Below are 19,966 nucleotides of genomic sequence, written 5' to 3' on the forward strand. Positions count from 1 at the left end.
TCAATACTACCAGAGAGGTAATATTTTTTCTTACTTATCTGTATATGAATATGATTTATACAATAACAAAGTTAATACCAAGATTTTTCTGTAGATTTATAAAAATGCGTGAATAAAATATACTTACACGTAACACTGGCGAAGGGTGGAGGTAGGCTGTTAAGATCCGACACAAGTCATTATCATCAGACTGAATCTATCCACTGCTGGATGAAACTCTTTTCAAGCTGCTTCCACTTCTCTCGGGCATGTGCGTTGCGTTGCTACGTACTTCCGCAGAACTTTATCATTTCATCGATCCAGCGGCTTCTAGGTCTATCTTGCGGACGTTTAATACCTCTTGGATACCGCTGGATGACTAAATTTGTCAAATGATTGGATAAAAATGCTGCACACTAAACTTTGTCAGTCATACGTATGAACTAAGAGTACAATATGAAGATAAGTAGTGTTGGTTAGTTTCAAAAAAATAATAATAAACTTTGTGTAAGCCAAGTGGACTTTATTTTTTAATGAATCGGCTCGATCTCCGACGGTTGTCGAGCCGCGTGGCGCTCGCTCCGTCCAGCGCGGAGTGGCGTAGATGGCACGCAAAAGATCCATCAAAAAGCGCTCAATCATCATCAAAAGTGGATCTCGTCTCCACCGCCACAGCTGTCGTTCTCAATCATGGAGAGGGGTTGCTCGGCACCCCACTGCCATGTCAGCTGCGGACAACCCCTTCGACACCCTCCGCGAAAGAAGGAGGTCTGCAGTCACCCCGCGGGCCCCGTTCATCTGCTTTTCGCGAGACTTTTGTGGCAATCGTAAACTTATTAATTATTTGTATTCAATACTGATAGTCAAATTAAGAAATATCAACGTCGAGTTAACCACGTTCTAATAAGATTAACATAACCTAACCTAACCCACCTCATTAAGTGGCCGAATTCGACAGCTAAGGTTAGCTTAGGCATTTAAATATGAACATGCATTCGGCAAGGGCTCGAAATGGACCTGAGCTTCAGCTCGTTAAATCGTCGAGATCACTATTCTCTTCGTCTCGTGAAAAAATTAATTCGACCGTCTGACATAGCTAGGCCATATTACACAAAAGCAAACACACTTATATTTTATATGTTGATATTTTTGAGAAACACCCTGTTCGGAACGCTATCATTCGGCGAACGATGAGATCCTGATGAAGAAGTAATATTACATTTCATAATCATCATAATCATCCGCCTGAATCTATCCACTGCTAGATGAAGGCATCTCCGAGCTGATTCCACTTATTTAGGTCCAGTGCGCTGCGTTGCCACGTACTGCCGCAGAACTTTTTCATTTCATCAATCCAGCGGTCTCTAGGTCTACCTTGCGGGCGTTTTTTACCTCTTGGATACAACTGGATCACTAAATTTTTCTAACGATTGTCCCTTCTTCGAGCTATGTGTCCAGCCCATTTCGATTTGAGGTTTTTAGCAAACTCTATTAAATCGCAAGCCCTTGTCTGCTCCCTTATCCACTCATTTCAATTACCTACATGTTTTGTATTTTTTCCTTTTATGGAGGGGGAGTCTGGACCCGAAATGTACCCCCCCCCCCGTGTTGCGCCTGAGGCCAGTAGTCATATTTTCCAATATATTTTAAAGATGTTTATTGCTTTTTTATATAAACAGTGGTCAACACCAATAATCCTAAATGTAATACATATCATACATTGGTATTGTAAAATTAAATGTATGCTTACACATTGTAGGGATTGTAGGTAGTGTATTTTTTAGTAACATTAGTGTAAGTTTCGTATTTTTTCTTAAATATTTTACATTTTTGTTTATATTCACATCAAATCATTATTTCTGGAATCAAACAACAAATAATGATAAAGAAATATTTGTAAATCCTTGTTTATGTTGTCGTTTTAAAATACTCCCATATCGTGAAACAAGTGCGGTAACGCAATGTGACGGTACAGTATGCAACAGAATATATCAGCACAGTGAGAGAAAGGTTAAGTTTTTCTAGGGACGCCACTGGTAACAGTCGCATTAATATAATATATAATTACTTAGCCCTTCCAATACACATCAATATCCGTTGCAAATAAAACTACATTCGAAAACCTGTGCAAGAGACGTTAATAAATTTGCGCAGTGGGTTTGACAAGTGCATTAATCGTCTAAAGACAATGCCTGCTTTGAATGGTAAAGTGAGTTATTTGCGACTCCTTAAAGGTGTTGTTGCTCCACACAGAGCAGAGACGAAGAGGTTATTTAACGTTTACATTGACTCATGCAGTGACGTGCCTAGACAAAATGCCGCCCCTAGGCAGTGCCAAAATGCCGCCACATTTTTTTATACACTACTTTTTATCATACTTTCATGACTCCAATATCTAAGAAATGTGTTGTATGGATACGTTACTAACAAGATACTTACCACTAAATCTAATTTTAATGCCATCTCTGCTCCAATAGACAATATTGCGAGTCTACGGTTTCAGATACCAAGGTACATTTAAAAATACACCTGACAACTTCTTAACTCGTGAGTGACTGGAAGATATAATTGGATAAATTTTAAATTAGGTATGTACGTGTCATTGCTGTTAACCAAGAACGTGACGTCCAAGGACGACGGAAGTAAACTAGATATCGCAAAACCGACAAAAATCCTGTTAAAACTTTTATAGTAGGTAGGTACCTAATTAATACATTTTGTTTCCAATCAGTGAGCTGATTTTTGTAATGGAAAGATATATCCTGTATTACTAAGTTTAGGTTGCTATTTCTATATTTATATACCGAGTGATTCTCCTCGATTTGCCGCCCTTTGGGTAACTGTCGCCCCCAAGCGACGCTCAATCTGCCTACCCCCACGGGACGTCACTGGACTCATAACTTGTTAACAGTCTGATTTTATACAGAGTCGGTGCGACTTTTTTAAGGTTGAGTTAAAACTGAATTGAAAAGCTATTTTTATTCTACATAAAACAAACTTCATTAATATTACGCATGGTATTCTAGACTTGGTAGACATTTAGTTTGATAAGGAAAGTATAAAACCAATATCATAATATACGTTCAAAGGAAGTTTGAAATAATGAGCAATATCGGCCCAGTAGTATTTGACTTAGGTTATAACTGAGTGAATGTCTATTTTACAACGTTTTTATTAGCGCGTATTCTTGTTTGTCCGGTGGTTTCTTGTCCAGTACAAATCTTGCAATCGATTTTTAGCTAGCTTCCCGACTAGCTGGACATTTGAAACTTTTAGAATATATTAGAACACGATGCCGATGCATTCTTTTAATATTTTTAGCCATCTTTAAGGAGAATTAAATTCATTTTCAGTTAATTCTGTTTTGTATGAAAAGTTATTTCAGAAAAATCCGTAAAAAGTAAAAAACTATTATTGATTGCTAAGAGGGTGGTCCTAGCAACTAAATTATTAATATATACGTGCGTTACTATGGAAATCAAAATGACATTTCAGTATTCTATATTTGTTGGTTTGTTTGTTTTTTATTTACTTCATATCAAGTACAAGTTTGGGCATATTGAGCATTCAATTCAATTCAACAGAAAATTTAAAAACGTTGTATATAAAAAGTTCTTTTTATCTTGTAATTTTATAATAATCATTATAATAAACCGGGGCAGATCCACTGATGGATGAAGGCCTCTCTTAGATCCATCCACTCTTTTGGGTCCCTAGTTCATTGCTGCCACGTACATACACCGAACTTCATGAGTTCGTCTATCCAGCGGGTTTTAGGGCGGCCCTATGGGCATTTAGTGACCCTCGAATAGCGCTTTATTATACATAAGCTTGTTAATAACTTGTACATTTTCCCATCAAACAGACAAATTAAAAAAAAAAGTTAAATATTTTGTGTTTAGGTATCATGGAAAGTAAACTATTTCGAAAACAAAGCAGATATTTTAATTTTATTGTTAATATAGGTTTCGATAAGTCTTAACACACATCACTGATTTAAAAATAAAAATAAATTCAAATGCGTTATTGAGCAAATTTCGAGGGCTTAGTGTCAAACAACACTATCTACAAAAGTGCAACTTTATAGGAGAGCCAAAAATCGTTATTTTGGATTCTTGTAACTCAACAAGAGAAATGTTTATTTAAAACCTAATGTTAATATTTTATAATTTATTGTGTATTGTACATTTATCTTGCTTATGATGATGTTAAAAATTATAGGGATAGTTTAAAAAAAATATGAAAACAAGGGTATCTTATGTAGTTAGCGTTAAACTTTACTGACAATTTAATAAGAAATTAGAAAAGATTGACATAACGTTGTTTGACTATCATGTAGCCGTAAATGTAAAATAACGTTATCTCAAAAAAAAAAAAAAAAACACTTTTTTGTAGATAACGTTGTCTGACTTTAAGCACTCGATTTTATGTACTACCTATGTAAAGGCCGGTTCAAATTAGTCGAGTAATTTAGTCGAGTGGCGAGTAATTTTGTAACTAAACGTGTGTGAACAGACAAATTTAGTCGAGTAATTTAGTAAAATCATTTAGTCGAGTGAATCCATTTTATTCTAATTTTTCGGTAGAGTAGCACCTCCACCACTTCTCATTAAATACAAGCCGCGAGACAAGTCTGAACAGTGCTCTATTCGTTTTGACACGTCACTTACTAATGTACAGTAAAAACAAAATAATGATTCGGTTGGTCGATGGTGTGCGTGCGGATGTTACTAGTGTTACTAATTACCTGGCAGCCGATTTACTCGTAGCGCTGACGACGGTATACGTATTCGTACGCATACAATCCACGAACTGAATCATTGTTTTGTTTTTACTGTACTGTGTTCGGACACTTCAGTTACTAAATCATTTAGTGGTAACTAAATCATTCGCCACTCGACTATTTCGAACCGGCCTTAAATGATTAAAATTAAATGTTAATTTTTTTTTCGACCATGTCCGATCCTAACAGGATCATAATAATATGGGTCTCCACAGAGTAGAGGATTGTATTAACAGATTTTGTTTTGGTACAGTTCGGTTATGAGGAATACAGCGGAAAGCACATTTTCAAAAGACCCGATATACTTGATTATTTGTGAGTTTGGGTTAGGTTAGGTTGGGTTAGGTTAGGTTAGGTTGGTGACATGACCCGGCTCACGGCTAGCTCAATAATGCTACCGGGCCGTCACTGAGGAGACTAGTGATGAACTAGGAGAGGTGGATCTCCTTTGTAGTATCACAACTTTTGAATTCCCAAATAAAACTCTCAGCTGGTGTGGTGCCGAATTTATTCAGGTTCTAGAGTTCACGGTTTCACAATAAGGTTAACTGTCATTGTTCCCGTAATTAAATCTCATTAAAGTATCAGTAAACTATTTATTTGTTCACTATAGGATCTCTGTGAAATCTTTCACAAATTCCCAAAAAGTCACACCTAATTCAGAGAATGTATACGCAGATATTCTTTGGATATTTTTAATTCATGAAATATTTTCCCATAAGAAAGAAAATATAATTTATTCTTTGGTCACACAGTATTAGGTTTATAAAAAGAATAGAATTTATTTTATTGTTGTTTATAAAGTTTATTTATGTTCACAGCATGTTTACAAATATTTATTTGTGTTTACAAACTTGTTTACAAAAGGTTTGCTTAATGTTTACAAATTTATTTACTAAAATTTGTTTTTATGTTTACAAATTTATTTACCAAAACTTGTTTTATAATTATGTTTACTTAATAAAGTTTCAAAAATTTATTTTATAATCCCGAAAAGATTTGTAAAATTTATTATTACAGACTGAGTTTATTAATTTGTTTTTATAAAACAAATCCGATCGCGTAATTTATCCCGATTACGTCACCTCGTATGATGAGTAATGAAAAATAAAATTACTCCGCGAGCGCGTCACTATCGACAGATACGTGGTATTCGTGCTACGTTTTAGCGGCCGACGTCACTACCGACAGATACGTGTTATTCGCGCTACGTTTTGCCCGCCGAAGGGGACTTACTGGTACGTATGAATCGCGAATGTACTGAGAACCATGTCTCACAACTTTGCAGTGAGGACTGCTGCTTGCTGAAGATCGCTGGTGAAGAGTGTTGAAACTAATGATTTTACGGGAAAAAGTGGTCGCCTTTTATACCCTTCGGATAGAGGTTTAACAGGAAACAGTCCGTAAGGGATAGCAGATCTATATCTTTCTCTCACGGGATGAATTTACGTATATCTCCCGTTCCTGGCAACTTTCTAATAGAGATATCTTCTAATTTAGTCGGGTTAAATTTACTCTACTTTATTTTCGCAAAATTAAGACTTAATAGGGGTGTTTCAAGCACCCTCTAGAACATGTCCCTTAAATGCGCAGTTAGGATGACGTAAGCAAAATAGTTGATTTTATATGATTTTTCGTGTTCAAACGAAGGGGAAAGTTTCTAGCTTTCCATCGAGGTATCGGAATAAGTATTCGGGTACTAAATAAGGGAATGGCAGTCTTTAAATTTAAAATGTCAAAATGAAAGGTTGACACCCACGTACTAGTCCTTTCCACCACTCTTGGCCTTTTTAGGCCAATAGAATTTTACTAAGTTTTAATAAAACTGTTTGGAGCCGCAGAAACTTTCTCATTCGATATTTACTTTTCGGACGAATATTATTACGAGAAAATACTATAATATTATACTTAACATTTCAACTTAAATATATAAATGCTTAATCCCAACAAGATGTTATACACGAGCAGTTACTAACTTATTTAATCTTGCATAGTGACTTTTATATAGTAATATGGATGTAACCTTGAATCTATTTTTACCTCGCGAGCCAGCACAGCTGGGCCGTAAATTATAGTCGGACAGAATTCAGTTAAAGTTCAAGGTCACACGTCAATTTGTATTTTTAGTTGCAGTATTTAATTCTTTTATTTACCCAAGATGCGATTAAGATTTATTATTATTTATGGGTAGAAACCCATTTATGCCAGAATCTTAAGTTTTTCCAATTGTTACTTTTACAATATTCGTTATAGTCAGTAAGTTATAGCATTAACAAAATCTATAATTATAATTACGCGTCTATAAATATAGGTACGCGTTTACAATATTTTTATAACGGTAGTTAGCTTCTATCTTGTATTGATAAAATTAGTATTAAAATTATTTATTCACAATTATACAGTATATAAATTTATAAATATTCAATTTTCTTTTCCAATTTTCATACACTTCCATTATTGCTATAAAAGTTATTGAAGCATGTACTTGCTAAATTTTACGTAAACAATCTCTCCCATAACTTATTTCCTAAGTTTAATGGAGATTTCCCGGAAATTATTTCCAAAATAGATCGATTTGAAATTTCACGACGTGACATTTCGAGGTCTGTGGTCACAGCGTTCCAATTACACTTGAGCAGTCTCGATTCTTGGAGGCGAAATTTTTTACGTAAAATTTTATTACATTTACAAAGAAAAGGTTAACAACATACATTTTACTTCTTAATACTAAACGATTACGCTAGTGGTTACCTGTTCATGGTCTTTTTGACCATTTCATTCTTGATTCTTCCATAGTTTAGAACCATGGGACTTATATATCCTGTCTGAACCGTGTCGTGAGGTTGTCGCATGGCTATTGAGAAGTAGAATTGACTACAAGGCTAGATTTGTATAGTTATGTCGTTAAACCATACTCTGCCACAAACACTAACTGAAGGTCGGCGTTTTTGTTCGTGTCATTGGGTTAGGTTAGGTTAGGTTAGGTTTGGTTAGGTTAACCTGACAAATAATCCAGTAGGTATATCGGGTATTTTCAAAATGTGTTTGCCGCTGTATTCCTCATAACCGAACTGTACCTTTGTTTTTTTTACGAGAAATGGATGTCAGCCTATTAGGTCCATACCCAGACTCACAGACAAATTGAAAAACAATATGTGTACTTGCCAGACCCAGGATTTGAACCTGGGACCCACGGCGTCATAGTCCAACGCTTAAGCCGCGCGGCCACCGTAATATTTATTCTCATAGTAATACTCACTTGCACGCACGCCTCTGGTTTAAAGGGGCGTACCGTGGCGGCCGGCATTCCGAGACGTCACTTTTGTAAAATTATTTCTTCAGACCTATCCCACTTTGAAACTCTGATCCATTTCTAAATGACTAATTGCATCGTAAATATGTGGAATATAATGATATGGTTTGCATGTATAATGCCATGTATAATACCAGTGAGTAACGATTAAGAAGTTGAACCAACCGGTTATAACTGCATACCACATTAGCCGTTTGTTATTAATACTATTATTAATATATTTAGCAGCGCATACAGATGTGCCAATGCGAAGTAGATACTTACATGTTTCCTCCGTCATCTTTGGTGATACGGGCTGTAAACTTCGTGTCCGGTAACTTGTACGTATGCAGTAAATTTTGGATGTACATTTATACGGAGAGGTTGTAGACTTTGGGTAGAGTTGAATAATGCAATGCCAGATTCACTGACTTTGAGGATCATGACATCAAACTCAAATTAGCACTTCTACCTAATCCAGTTAATGTTTCTAAAACTCACCTAGAACTAAAAATGTAATTGACTTATTAACATTGTAAAGTAAAGTAAAAACAAACCTAATTAAATTCTGGAAAATCTACAATAAATGCTTCCTAAACCAAATTATACGACATTTACAATATTGTAAGTGATGTGAACTTTTACGTAGTACTGTTATAGGTACATTATCCCAAGTCTCAGAGTAGGTTATACCTACCAAATTTGCAAGTTTATAAGGGTTAATAACAAGGCCTGTACAAAAACGATGCATAAGTGCGAGTGAGAAAGTATTCGGCACCCTTATAATCTCTGCGACACGCGCTAGAGTAAGATAAAAGGTTTACAGATGTGTAAGATGGTTTGCTATGGTGTCGCCGCCAAATCTTAGTTTGTTGCATAGCTAAGTGTCGATAACCTGCGAGCGCGTGTTGCTAAAATTGCTATTTTTTGTGTTAAATATAAAGTTAATGGTAAATATTTTTAGTTAATTAGGTAGAAAAGATGGTTGTGTGTACTGTATTAAAATGTGGTAGCCGTACTAACAAGCAAGAAGATGGTATTACGTTTCATAAGTAAGTTGATACATGTTCGTGATAATTTATTTGTATATTATTATATATTTTAATGCCAAATGACCTAGTGTTTCTTTAAAATAACTTAAATTATGGATATCTTTACCTAATGATTGTATTTTGACCGCTTAAAAATACTATATAGCGTAAAAAAATAGAAAATTATAGTGCGAGCACTAGCGAAATGGTCTATGGTCTCGAACATTTGTATACGAATGCGTTCGCTCGCCCACAAACCAAACGCACGGCACGCAGCTTCATTTAGCAATGCAATGGGTGGCATCTAGATAGTCTAAGGTTAATAAACAATAGCCATGTGATACCTATGATGCTAGGTACTGCATATTCTAATTTAACAAACACAAAATAATGTAGGGAAGAGACGGTCATTGGACTTTGGAAACACGTCGAATATCACACACAAGACGTCAATAAACTAATTAAAATGATATCACCAAAAATGTATTAAAAGGGACACGCACATCGCGCCCTTCGCCTATTATTTAAGAATCTATGTAACGAGTATATTATCTTGTCTGCTGTATACGTACGCGCAATTTCGTTGAATAAACTTTAATGTTTTAACTTTCGTGAAGGCTTTTGTTTTTCGATCATCTTCTCGCCATCTAGTCTAAATACATCCTTGAAAGTTAATCACCTGACAACAATTGCCTTCAAGACGACGGTATTTAAACGTAACAGCTGTGAATACTACTCAGGAATTGCACATACGTCCAGTCTTTGGTAAGGAGACGAAGGAAGGATAACACCATCAAACCACATCAGGTTCCTGTCAACCCAAGCTACCTGTTTCCTTTGCCTTCCTCCCTGAGGGACGTAACAGTACGATCATCTTTTGTGTATATTTCAATATTTATATTTTTTCTCTTTCAGAGGACTACGAGAAGACAAGCTGTTACCAGGACCAAATCGGTGTGCGATCGCCCGTGAGGCCGGCATATTCCCCTGCGCGGCTCTGCCTCATGTTGCGCACGCGGCCAAACTCACCAGAGAAGCGTGCAAGGGAGCTTTCATCCACAGCCGATGGAATTGCTCGAGTGTAGAAAAAGCGCCGAATTTTGGACCGGACCTTCTGCTTGGTTAGTAGATAATTTAATCAATAATTCTATTGTTTATCATCCCTATTTACCATGGTGTGACTCGCTCTTCTCCAGAAACATTTTTCTTCGCGGACGATCCAGTTCCACGACTTTCCAATTTATTATTCTGGACGAACATCTTCAAATCTTATTTGGTTCAGAGGTGAGACCAGACGTCGGCGCTCATATTAGGGCAATCCCACAGAATGTGTTCAGCATCCTGTAAGGCATTCCCACATGAGCAAACCGCCCTATCCGCCAAACCAAGCTCCACCAGCTTAGCCGCGAAATTACCACGGCCAGTCAGAAATTGACTGGTACAATGTCCAGGCATCAGTCTCCTCGTGCCACATCTGGAAAATAAGCAAAAGTAAGCCAGCCTTTGTGGGAGGCCACCCATCTCGCCTGCTATATTGCATATGCATGCTTATATACTAGTTCGGATACAGTAGATCTGTATTAAATTTCACGCCCTCGATTCTCTGTGGAGGCGTCAGGAGGACGCCTCCGAGTTCGGTTTGCAAGCCCCTCAGAAGGAGGGTGATTGCGCCTCTGACTGAATTCTGGTTCATCAAGGTAAATACGGAACGGTAATGTTGCAATTTTTAAGTTTTTAAGTTACTTACTTAAATTTGTAAGTTACGAGTCGATTACAAAGTCAATTGAATAAGTTACCGAATATATTTTGACTGTCATCTGTTAAATTTGATGAAAGTGCCTGTTGTGAGTAATTATTAGTGATTTGAATTTGGCACGAACATTTGATGAACCAAATATTGTATTCTCCATTTTTAATCGTGTCCAGAAACTTGTACGAATGCAGTTCGCTGTATCACACTTCACCGTGAAATTTTGTATCGGAGATATATGGCCGTATATTAAAACCATCCAACCTCTTTGGGTCGTATTCGCATAGTACTGACATAACATTCATGTCTAAATAAAACACGGTTCTTGTCGGTTTACACTTTACAGGAAGCCAGCAGCAAGCAAATTTTGAAAATAGCCGATATACTGGATTATTTTGTTGGGTTGGGTTAGGTTAAGTTTTTATTCATTTCATTGGAGATTGGGTCATCTCTTTCCGATAAGAAAGCTCACGGTGAACTGTGCTACGGTGAAATGTTTTACGTATAATTTACATGTAACCATTTTTAATACGACTACGTTTACAACAATACTCTTTTATGGGAAAAAATATAAGTTATCATAATGTCATATACGTTTTTCCTACAAAGTCTACATCTCCCAAAGACACCCCAAATTCTTCAATTTCGACCTTTAGACATCTCTCCACCTCTTTAGAAAAATAATTCTTAATTATTAACGTAGGTACCTACCAGCGTTTGTACACAGCTCCTATGGGGGTTTTCCTTAGCGTATATATTTTACTGTTCCTTATTACTTAAGACGATACTATAGGCGCGACGAAATTTTGGACTCGCTGGCAATCGGAGAGCAAACGTCGAGGTGTGAATACGTCAATTTGTTTCGTGATGGCGACGGGTGTATTAATTCTTAAATCGTGTAAAGATGACTTGAAAAAGAAAACATGTCAATGAATATATTATTATTGTTACCAATAGAACAATAAAAATAACATTAAATGGACGCATGTTGGATTTATATGACAAATTATATTTCGTTCGACATGCGTCGTTTGCATCCGCGACCGGCAATCCGCGCATCGCGTAGCCACGATCTTTTTAGACCATGCCTCAACTGAGGTATAGCCTTAACGAAAAGAGAGATCCAGAAACTTAGAGTAGCACAGCGTGGTATGGAGAGGTACATGCAGGGCATAACGCGAAAGGACAAAAAGCGGAATGAGTGGATAAGGAAACATACAAGGATTTGCGATGTAATAATGTTTGCTAAAAACCTCACATAGGTACACAACGTTCGCAAGGTAAACCTAGAAGCCGCTGGATCGATGAAATAGTTAAGTTCTTCGGAAGTACGTGGCAACGCAACGCACAGGACCGAGAGAAGTAGAATCAGCTCGGAGAGGCCTTCATCCAGTAGTTGATAGATTTAGGCTAATGGTGATAATTACTTTACGGAAAAAACATAATGAATGTTTTGTTAATTCTCTTGTCAAGGCAATGATTTTTTTGTCGTTTGTCATGACATGAAATCACAAACAAAATGAGAAAAAAATAAAAAACCTTTAAAGTAAATGCATAATGAACTTTACAATTAATATACGAGGCAAGCCCGGTTTTGGAATTATAATATTAAGTTCTTGGAAAGTATACGCACGCTACTGGTAAAATAGGAGAGGGGCATCACTCACCCGTGCCACGTTTTTCATCAGCGCTATCTCGCATCTGATAAAGTGAATGGTGATCCCTTAAATACGACCCCCACCCTTTTTGATTTACCCTTTCAGCTATTAAGCGGTTTCTTTCATTGATATCAAATTGTTCGGATATTTCACCCGAAATCCAGTGGCGTTCAAATAATTTCGCAATAGGCAAATGCCTAGTCCAGACCGAAATACACACTATTATGTCCCCAAACAAATTTCATCAAAAATGATCTCCCATTGTGTCTTAAGCGTAAAGTATTCAACCAATGTGTGCTAGTGCTACCAACGCTCACGTATACAGTGAAACATGTACACTTAATGAAAGACAAAGACACCGGGTGATGACGATGATGATATGTGCACTGGTTTGGGGTAGGGACTAGGGATTGCAATACCGAATAAAAATACCAATACCAGTATTTTACCGGTATTCGTAAAATAATTGAAAGAAAATAGACGTATCTTCCAATTTATATGTATATAAATCTTGAAAATATTAATATCTTATATATTGTGTCATTGGTGGTCACCAAGGTCGATGAAGAACCATGGAGGTATACCAGACATCGCGTAACCCGACAAAAAATACAACCTGCGATATTTACTGCGACTCGCTGTCATATCGCCTCTTCTTATCTAGAGGAGGATCCGCCGATCAGGTCCTCACTCCTGTTAGAACTTTACAATTTTGCTAAGTTCTTCCGTCTTCCGTCTTCTGTCGGCCAGGGCACCTTTCAATTCGTCAACATTCTCAAAGATATCCGCAATTCTCAACTGTACTCTGTGCCGTTCATATTTAGGGCACTGTACTGCTATATGTACAATGTCCTCCAAAACATCACATTCATCGCAGAGCTGCGAATCGCTTCTTCCCAATATGACATCAAATCTTTTACCCATTGTGTGACCTGTTCTTAGTCTCAGTATCTGCTTAAGCTCATTTCTCTTGATGATGATGATGATAACGAAACTCTACAAACCTAAGACTTTTATGTTGATTAATACATTTTGTTTTCACTTTCAATACCGAATATATCGGTATTGTCTGATTTTTAAAACCGGTATTTCGGTATCGAAAAATACTGGGATACCGGTTTTGAAATACCGGTATTGCAATCCCTAGCCTAGGTTAATTAATATAATAATATAGAAGTTTCGCAAACGTTTGTTAAGTTAAGATACCTGCAAACTGTTGAGATTTATAAACTCAACTTTGAAGCAATGATGGCAATTTACGCATTCAATGCTGTGATTCATTGTATGATCTTAAAATGTCTACATTCAAGCACGGAAAAAGATCATTATTAGGTAAAAGAAAATCTATTAATTAAATTGGGTTTACACGGAAACAATGCACTAACTGAAATTATTCCTTGAACTGGCAATTTTCCTTTGGATCATTCTTCCTCAAAAGAGTGTTCCCTTTTGTATATAAATAATAGTATGTAATTAAAACAGGGCTCGAAATGGAACGGAACGCACCGCAGCGCCGTTCCGGCTCGTGAAATTTGTAAAATTATCGCTCCGTCTCATGGAAAAAATATGTTGACCGTCTGAGCTAGATAGGCCATAGATTAGAAAATCTGACACACTTATTTTTATAAAATACACATACGATTTAATGACAATGTAAATATCTTCAGAAAATTTGTCGAGCGCTCCGGTTCGTAAACTTTTCCATTTCGAGCTCTGAATTAAAATAAACAACAATATTATATTACAACTATCAAAATATTACTAGGTGGCAGTGGCGAGGGGTGGAGGTAGGCTGCTAAGATTCGACATAAATAGTGCTCACTAAGCTTTGTCAGTCATACCAATTATTTGTTTTCATTGAACGAATGATACAAATTGCAGATGGTGCTGGTTAATTTTTAAAAGTCAAACGCATAAACCAAACCAGAATAGTTTAGGTAGGTATGCTATGGGCGATCGGATAAAAATAGTACATTCGCAGGTTTGGTCACCGGGAATCCCCCACTTCGCCATGTTGTCTTGAGTGTGCCCTACCATGCTTCTCACTTCTCAGTCTGTTTATGGCTTTCCATGCACGGTACCCGAGACTGGCTCCGGGTGTGAGATGCTCTGCTGACTTTACCCAATCTTCGAGACCCTCAGAGGCTAGGTTCGCCTCCCTTGTGGATAGTCCGTGGCCCCCACAAGGGGAGGGGGGCGGGCTGACAGGGCTCTAGCCCGGGGGCCCGGGGTCATGGGGGGCCCGACGTGGCGAGTCGACCAAATAAGTGAGATAAACACACATCACAAATTTGCTATAATAGTAAAAAAGCCTATTTCTCTTTATGTGGTTCTGCGGTGTATTTTTTAATTGTGTAATTTACTTGATAACTCCATAATTCAAGTGGATGTAAGTATATATATAAAAATAATTCTACCATGAACATCATTTGAAAAATGCTACTGTACAGCTTCACACTGCCTTTGACCTTGGCGGTAGGTAGGGGGGGCGACAAAGATCCTAGCCTTAGGGCCCACTTCAGGATGTGGAGGCCATGGGATAGTCTATCTATATGTTAAACTAAGATGTCGATTCTTTCTAATGAAGAGTTGTAATATTATTTATATTCGTTCATTCATTCGCAATCACAAAACTACTATCGGCCGCTATGGTCGGCTAACGAGGGTAGTTTATCATATTATTATGTTTGTATTGAAGTACATATTATAATTGTTACAATAAGTTAGCCATATCTAAACAGTCAAAACTGTCTATCTCGCTCTAAAATTTAGCATAGCTAATATTGTAACAATTACAATTAACTTATTGTAATTGTTACAATGCTAATACTTCGATACAAAATATGAAAAACTACCCTCGATAGCTGCCGATAGCAATCTAGTGTATAGATCAGGGCTCGAAATGGAACCGAACGCACCGGAGCGCCGTTCCGGCTCGTGAAATTTGTAAAACTATCGCTCCGTCTCGTGGAAAAAATATGTTGACCGTCTGAGCTAGATAGGCCATAGAATAGAAAATCTGACACACTCATTTTTATAAAATACACATACAATTTGATGACTTCGTAAATATCTTCAGAAAATTTATCGAGCGCTCCGGTTCGTAAACTTTTCCATTTCGAGCGCTGGTATAGATAGATGCACAGGATTGATTAAGTCGAGCTAAATTAGTACCTATGAATGGTGTTTATTGCTAAGTTAATCCAGATGGTTCTACATGACGATCTAGAGCAGGAAGTCACAGATACCGGTGTAGTATTTTTTTTTTTGTCCGCAAAAGTAAATGTGATCTGTTAGTTTGACCGGACAATATAAACTCAATGGTCTGGTGATTTTTTGTAAAGCCATCTAATTCGCGGATGTAATTTGAAATAATTACATTGGTTAAATTTCGCTTTTAAAATCCCGTATGAACTTGCTATCGTACTCGAATACTGCTTACTCGTTTGTGGCGCAGAGCCAACGAAACCTGAATGGGATAGGCAGGCCAAACGTTGCATAGGGGCGGCGCGACTACGAATATTACAACTTTTGAGAGCAGTGGCGGTCTTCTATAAAGCAGACGATGCAATTGCTTCACTAGAAAGTATCAGTGTGCCTCCAAATCACGTTTCATAGAAATCCATTAAAGTCTCAGTTGTTGGTGTATAAATGACAATTAAAATATTTTTGATGTATTTGTCTGCCTGAAATAAATAAAATAATTACAAGATTAAAAGAACTTTTTATATACAACGTTTTTAAATTTTCTTTTGAATCATATAAACTTGACGTGACTAGCTTAAACGATCAAAAAAAATTGTACTTGATAGAAATAATACTTAAATGTCATATTGATTTCCATAGTAACGCACGTATATATTAATAATTTAGTTGCTAGGACCCCAGACCCCTAGCACTCAATAATGGTGTCGAAATAATTTTTCATACAAAACAGAATTAACTGAAAATGAATTCAATTCTACTTAAAGATGGCTAAAAGTATTAAAAATCGTGTTCTGATATATTATTAAAGTTTCAAATGTCTAACTAGTCGGGAAGTTAGTTAAAAATCGATTGCAAGATTTGTACTGGAAAAACAACCACCGGACAAACAAGAATACGAGCTAATAAAAACGTTGTAATAAAATGGGTAAGTAAGTAAGCTACCGAATTTTCTGATAATTTGAAACTAAAAATGAAAGTGGACGGATGTGTGCTGAAGGGCAGCACTTTGCCTAGGGAAGTCACTGCAAATTTGAACAAACTATGCCCATTGCCCAACGCTTACCGGAAACAGGGGTACCGAAAATGGTTCTTGTTGGAAATCCAGAACGGAGGCCAGTCATTAACTAAGAGAACTGTGTGAAAAGATGCATTCTTATTTTCAGCGGATATGTATATGGCTCGTTTTTAACTGCAGCATCTGGAGAGAATGGTGGTTTTGGGTAGCCTTTAGGTAAGGCGTAGCAGAGAGAGTGTATTGGTATGTAGGGGTGACCAGATGAATAAGCTTATTGAGGCAGTCTTCACCCTTCTATGAAAACAGAGGATCATGAAGAGTCGACAGTCTTGTACGCTCAGAAGATGACAGCATTTTGGAGTGGCAGAGCACAAGAAGAGTTACAAATTTAGTGACACTTACTTCTCCTTATCTGCTCCTTATCTGATCCAGCCTCGGAGCAAAGGAAGTGCCATTTCCATAGATCAGCGATAGTGTCTGTCCATATTTCTTGCATTTCTTTTATTCTGTGTCCACATTTAATAAATTTTACCATGCAAAGCATAATTATGTAGGATTTAATATTAACATATCTTTTAGAATATGACGTATAACATAATACGAGGGTGGGTCAATAAGTCCTTAGAAAAGCCGACAAGTGGCGCGACTAGTACTGTAAGCGGTTTGTTTTCATGCAGCGGCACTGCCGATTCAGTATGCTGCGAAGTTTCAATCAGATTGGTCGGGTTGTTGTGTGTTTTTCGTACATTTAAAAAAAAATTGCTTGTGGAAAATGGAAAAATGGAAAATGGAGAAAATTGAGTTTAGAGCTGTTATTAAACATTTTAATATAAAAGGGTTAACAGCAAAGGAAATAAAAAATGAGTTGGATTTAGTTCACGGCATATCTGCTCCTTCACTTGCAACTATTTATAACTGGTTAAATGAATTTAAACGTGGTCGTACATCAACAAAGGATGAACCACGCTCAGGACGTCCTGTAGAGGTGACTACACCAGAAATGATCAATAAAATCCACAATATGGTGTTAAGTGACCGAAGATTAAAGTTGAGTGAGATAATTGAGGTTACAGGGATCTCAAAAGGTAGCGTCATTTCTATTTTACATGACAAATTGGGCATGAAAAATATTTCTGCAAGATGGGTGCCGCGTTTGCTCACAGTCGACAATAAACGCAATAGGGTGGTGGCCTCTAAAGCCCTGTTGTCGCTCATGCAACGCAATCCGGATGAATTTTTTCGTCGCTTTGTGACTGTAGATGAAACATGGATACACCACTATACTCCCGAGACGAAAGAACAGTCAAAGCAGTGGATTGCGAAGACAAACCATGTCCAAAGAAGGCGAAAACCGTAAAATCAGCTGGTAAGGTTATGGCTACTGTATTTTGGGATGCACGTGAAATTATTTTCGTTGACTATTTGGAAAAAGGAAAAACAATAACAGGGAATTATTATGCATCTTTATTGGACCAGCTAAAAAACGAAATTGAAGAAAAATGGCCTCATTTAAACAGGAAAAAAATCCTCTTTCATCAGGACAATGCCCGTGTTCACACATGTTTACGATCAATGGCTGAAATTGAAGAATTGAAGTTCGAATTGGTCGACCACCCACCGTATTCGCCAGATTTAGCCCCCAGTGACTTTTTCCTTTTCCCAAACTTAAAAAAATGGCTAAGTGGACAACGTTTTTTTTCAAATGAAGAAGTCATCGATCGGACAAATGCTTATTTTGAGGACCTTCCGAAAACTTATTTTTCTGACGGTTTAAAAAAAATTGAGAAACGTCTAACCAAGTGTATTGAGCTCCAAGGAGATTATGTTGAGAAATAAAAAAAAAATACAAAAATAAAAACTGTTTTAATGCTTTTTTCTAAGGAATTATTGACCCACCCTCGTATGTTAGCCATTCGCCAAACCCATGAAAAAACAGCATACGTTTTTTGTATCGCCACGTGATCAAACCTGTCGGCTACTATGAGTATAAAATGTTTTTTTTTATATATAATTCCAGGTACAAAGGAACAATCTTTTGTATACGCCCTCAGTTCAGCCACCTTGATGTACGCGATGGCCAGGGCCTGTTCTTCAGGAGTTCTCTTCTCCTGCACATGCGGCCAACCGCCAAGAGAACGTCCCAACGGAAACTTCAAGTGGGGAGGATGCTCAGACAATCTTAAATGGGCTGGGAGATTCGTTAGGCAGTTCATAGAAGTCCCAGAAAGACTTGAAGGACATAGGAAAACTCCTACACAAAACAAAGGAGAGAAAGAAGTTAGGATTTATGATACGACAGGAAGACAAGTTGATTCTGAAGGTAATCCAATAGATCCTGCACCAATTATTGAAAGAGTAACGGAGATCAATGAAGGGGTTGATTCAAAAGTAAAAGTTAATCATGAAAAGGATGGAAAGGTGATTGAAGAACCCGATGGGATTACTGAAAAAGCTGATTATGATAATGTTACTTCAGAGATTATACCAATCGTTATCCAGGCAGATGATGGAAACGAAAGAGGTAAAGAAATCGACAATGAAGCAACTCTCGTGAGAAGGGATGTGACATTCAAGAAACGGAAGAGGCTTAAGGGAGGAGGGAGGAATGCAAAGAGAAGAAGGAAAATGAATAAGAAGAAGATTGGGCTGCAGGAAAAATTGGAGAAGCTTCAGCCATATATAGCTCTAGCTAATCTTCAGAACAGCAGAGCAGGAAGAAAGGTAGGGACCTAAATCCTTGTTTTTTTAGCCTTTTTCAATCAATGCATATGTTTTTATTTTGTTCGGACCAATATACAGTATGTCCGCATACAGTGGCGAATGGTGGAGGTAGGTTGTTAAGATGCGACATAAATAATGCACACTAAGCTTTGTCAGTCAAACGTATTTGTTTTCACTGCACTAAGACTGCAATGTATAGGTAGTGTGTATTAGTTTTGAAAATTCAATTAAACCTGCCCAATCCAAGCCATAGTAGGTAGATAATACTAAAAAAAAATATTTTATCTATAATATATCTTAAATTATAGGTACCATTAAGATTAAACCATACATAATTTTAGATTATGCCCACGATTACGTCCACGGTGGCCGCGCGGCATAAGCGTCGGACTATAACGCCGTGGGTCCCAGGTTCGAATCCTGGGTCTGGCAAGTACACATATTGTTTTTCAATTTGTGGGTGTCAGGGTATGGACCTAATGGGTTGAGCAAGTGGCTGACATCCATTTCTCGTAAAAAACAAAATCTGT

General features: G+C 37.2%; 1 protein-coding gene across 1 annotated transcript in view; it reads left to right on the forward strand.

The window, feature by feature from the left end:
* The first annotated feature begins 583 nt into the window (after positions 1 to 583).
* LOC147069272 (protein Wnt-11b-2-like) overlaps positions 584 to 19,966 on the forward strand; it is a 44,204-nt gene continuing 24,821 nt past the window's right edge. The window contains exons 1-3 of the mRNA XM_085951144.1: positions 584 to 747; positions 10,001 to 10,206; positions 18,733 to 19,436. Of these exons, the coding sequence (XP_085807270.1) occupies positions 584 to 747; positions 10,001 to 10,206; positions 18,733 to 19,436 (1,074 nt within the window). The remainder of the gene's footprint in view (positions 748 to 10,000; positions 10,207 to 18,732; positions 19,437 to 19,966) is intronic.

Source organism: Rhyacophila brunnea, unplaced genomic scaffold (assembly GCF_057557595.1).
Source record: "Rhyacophila brunnea isolate RB1 unplaced genomic scaffold, BYU_Rbru_1.0 scaffold_24, whole genome shotgun sequence".
NCBI classification, from domain to species: domain Eukaryota; kingdom Metazoa; phylum Arthropoda; class Insecta; order Trichoptera; family Rhyacophilidae; genus Rhyacophila; species Rhyacophila brunnea.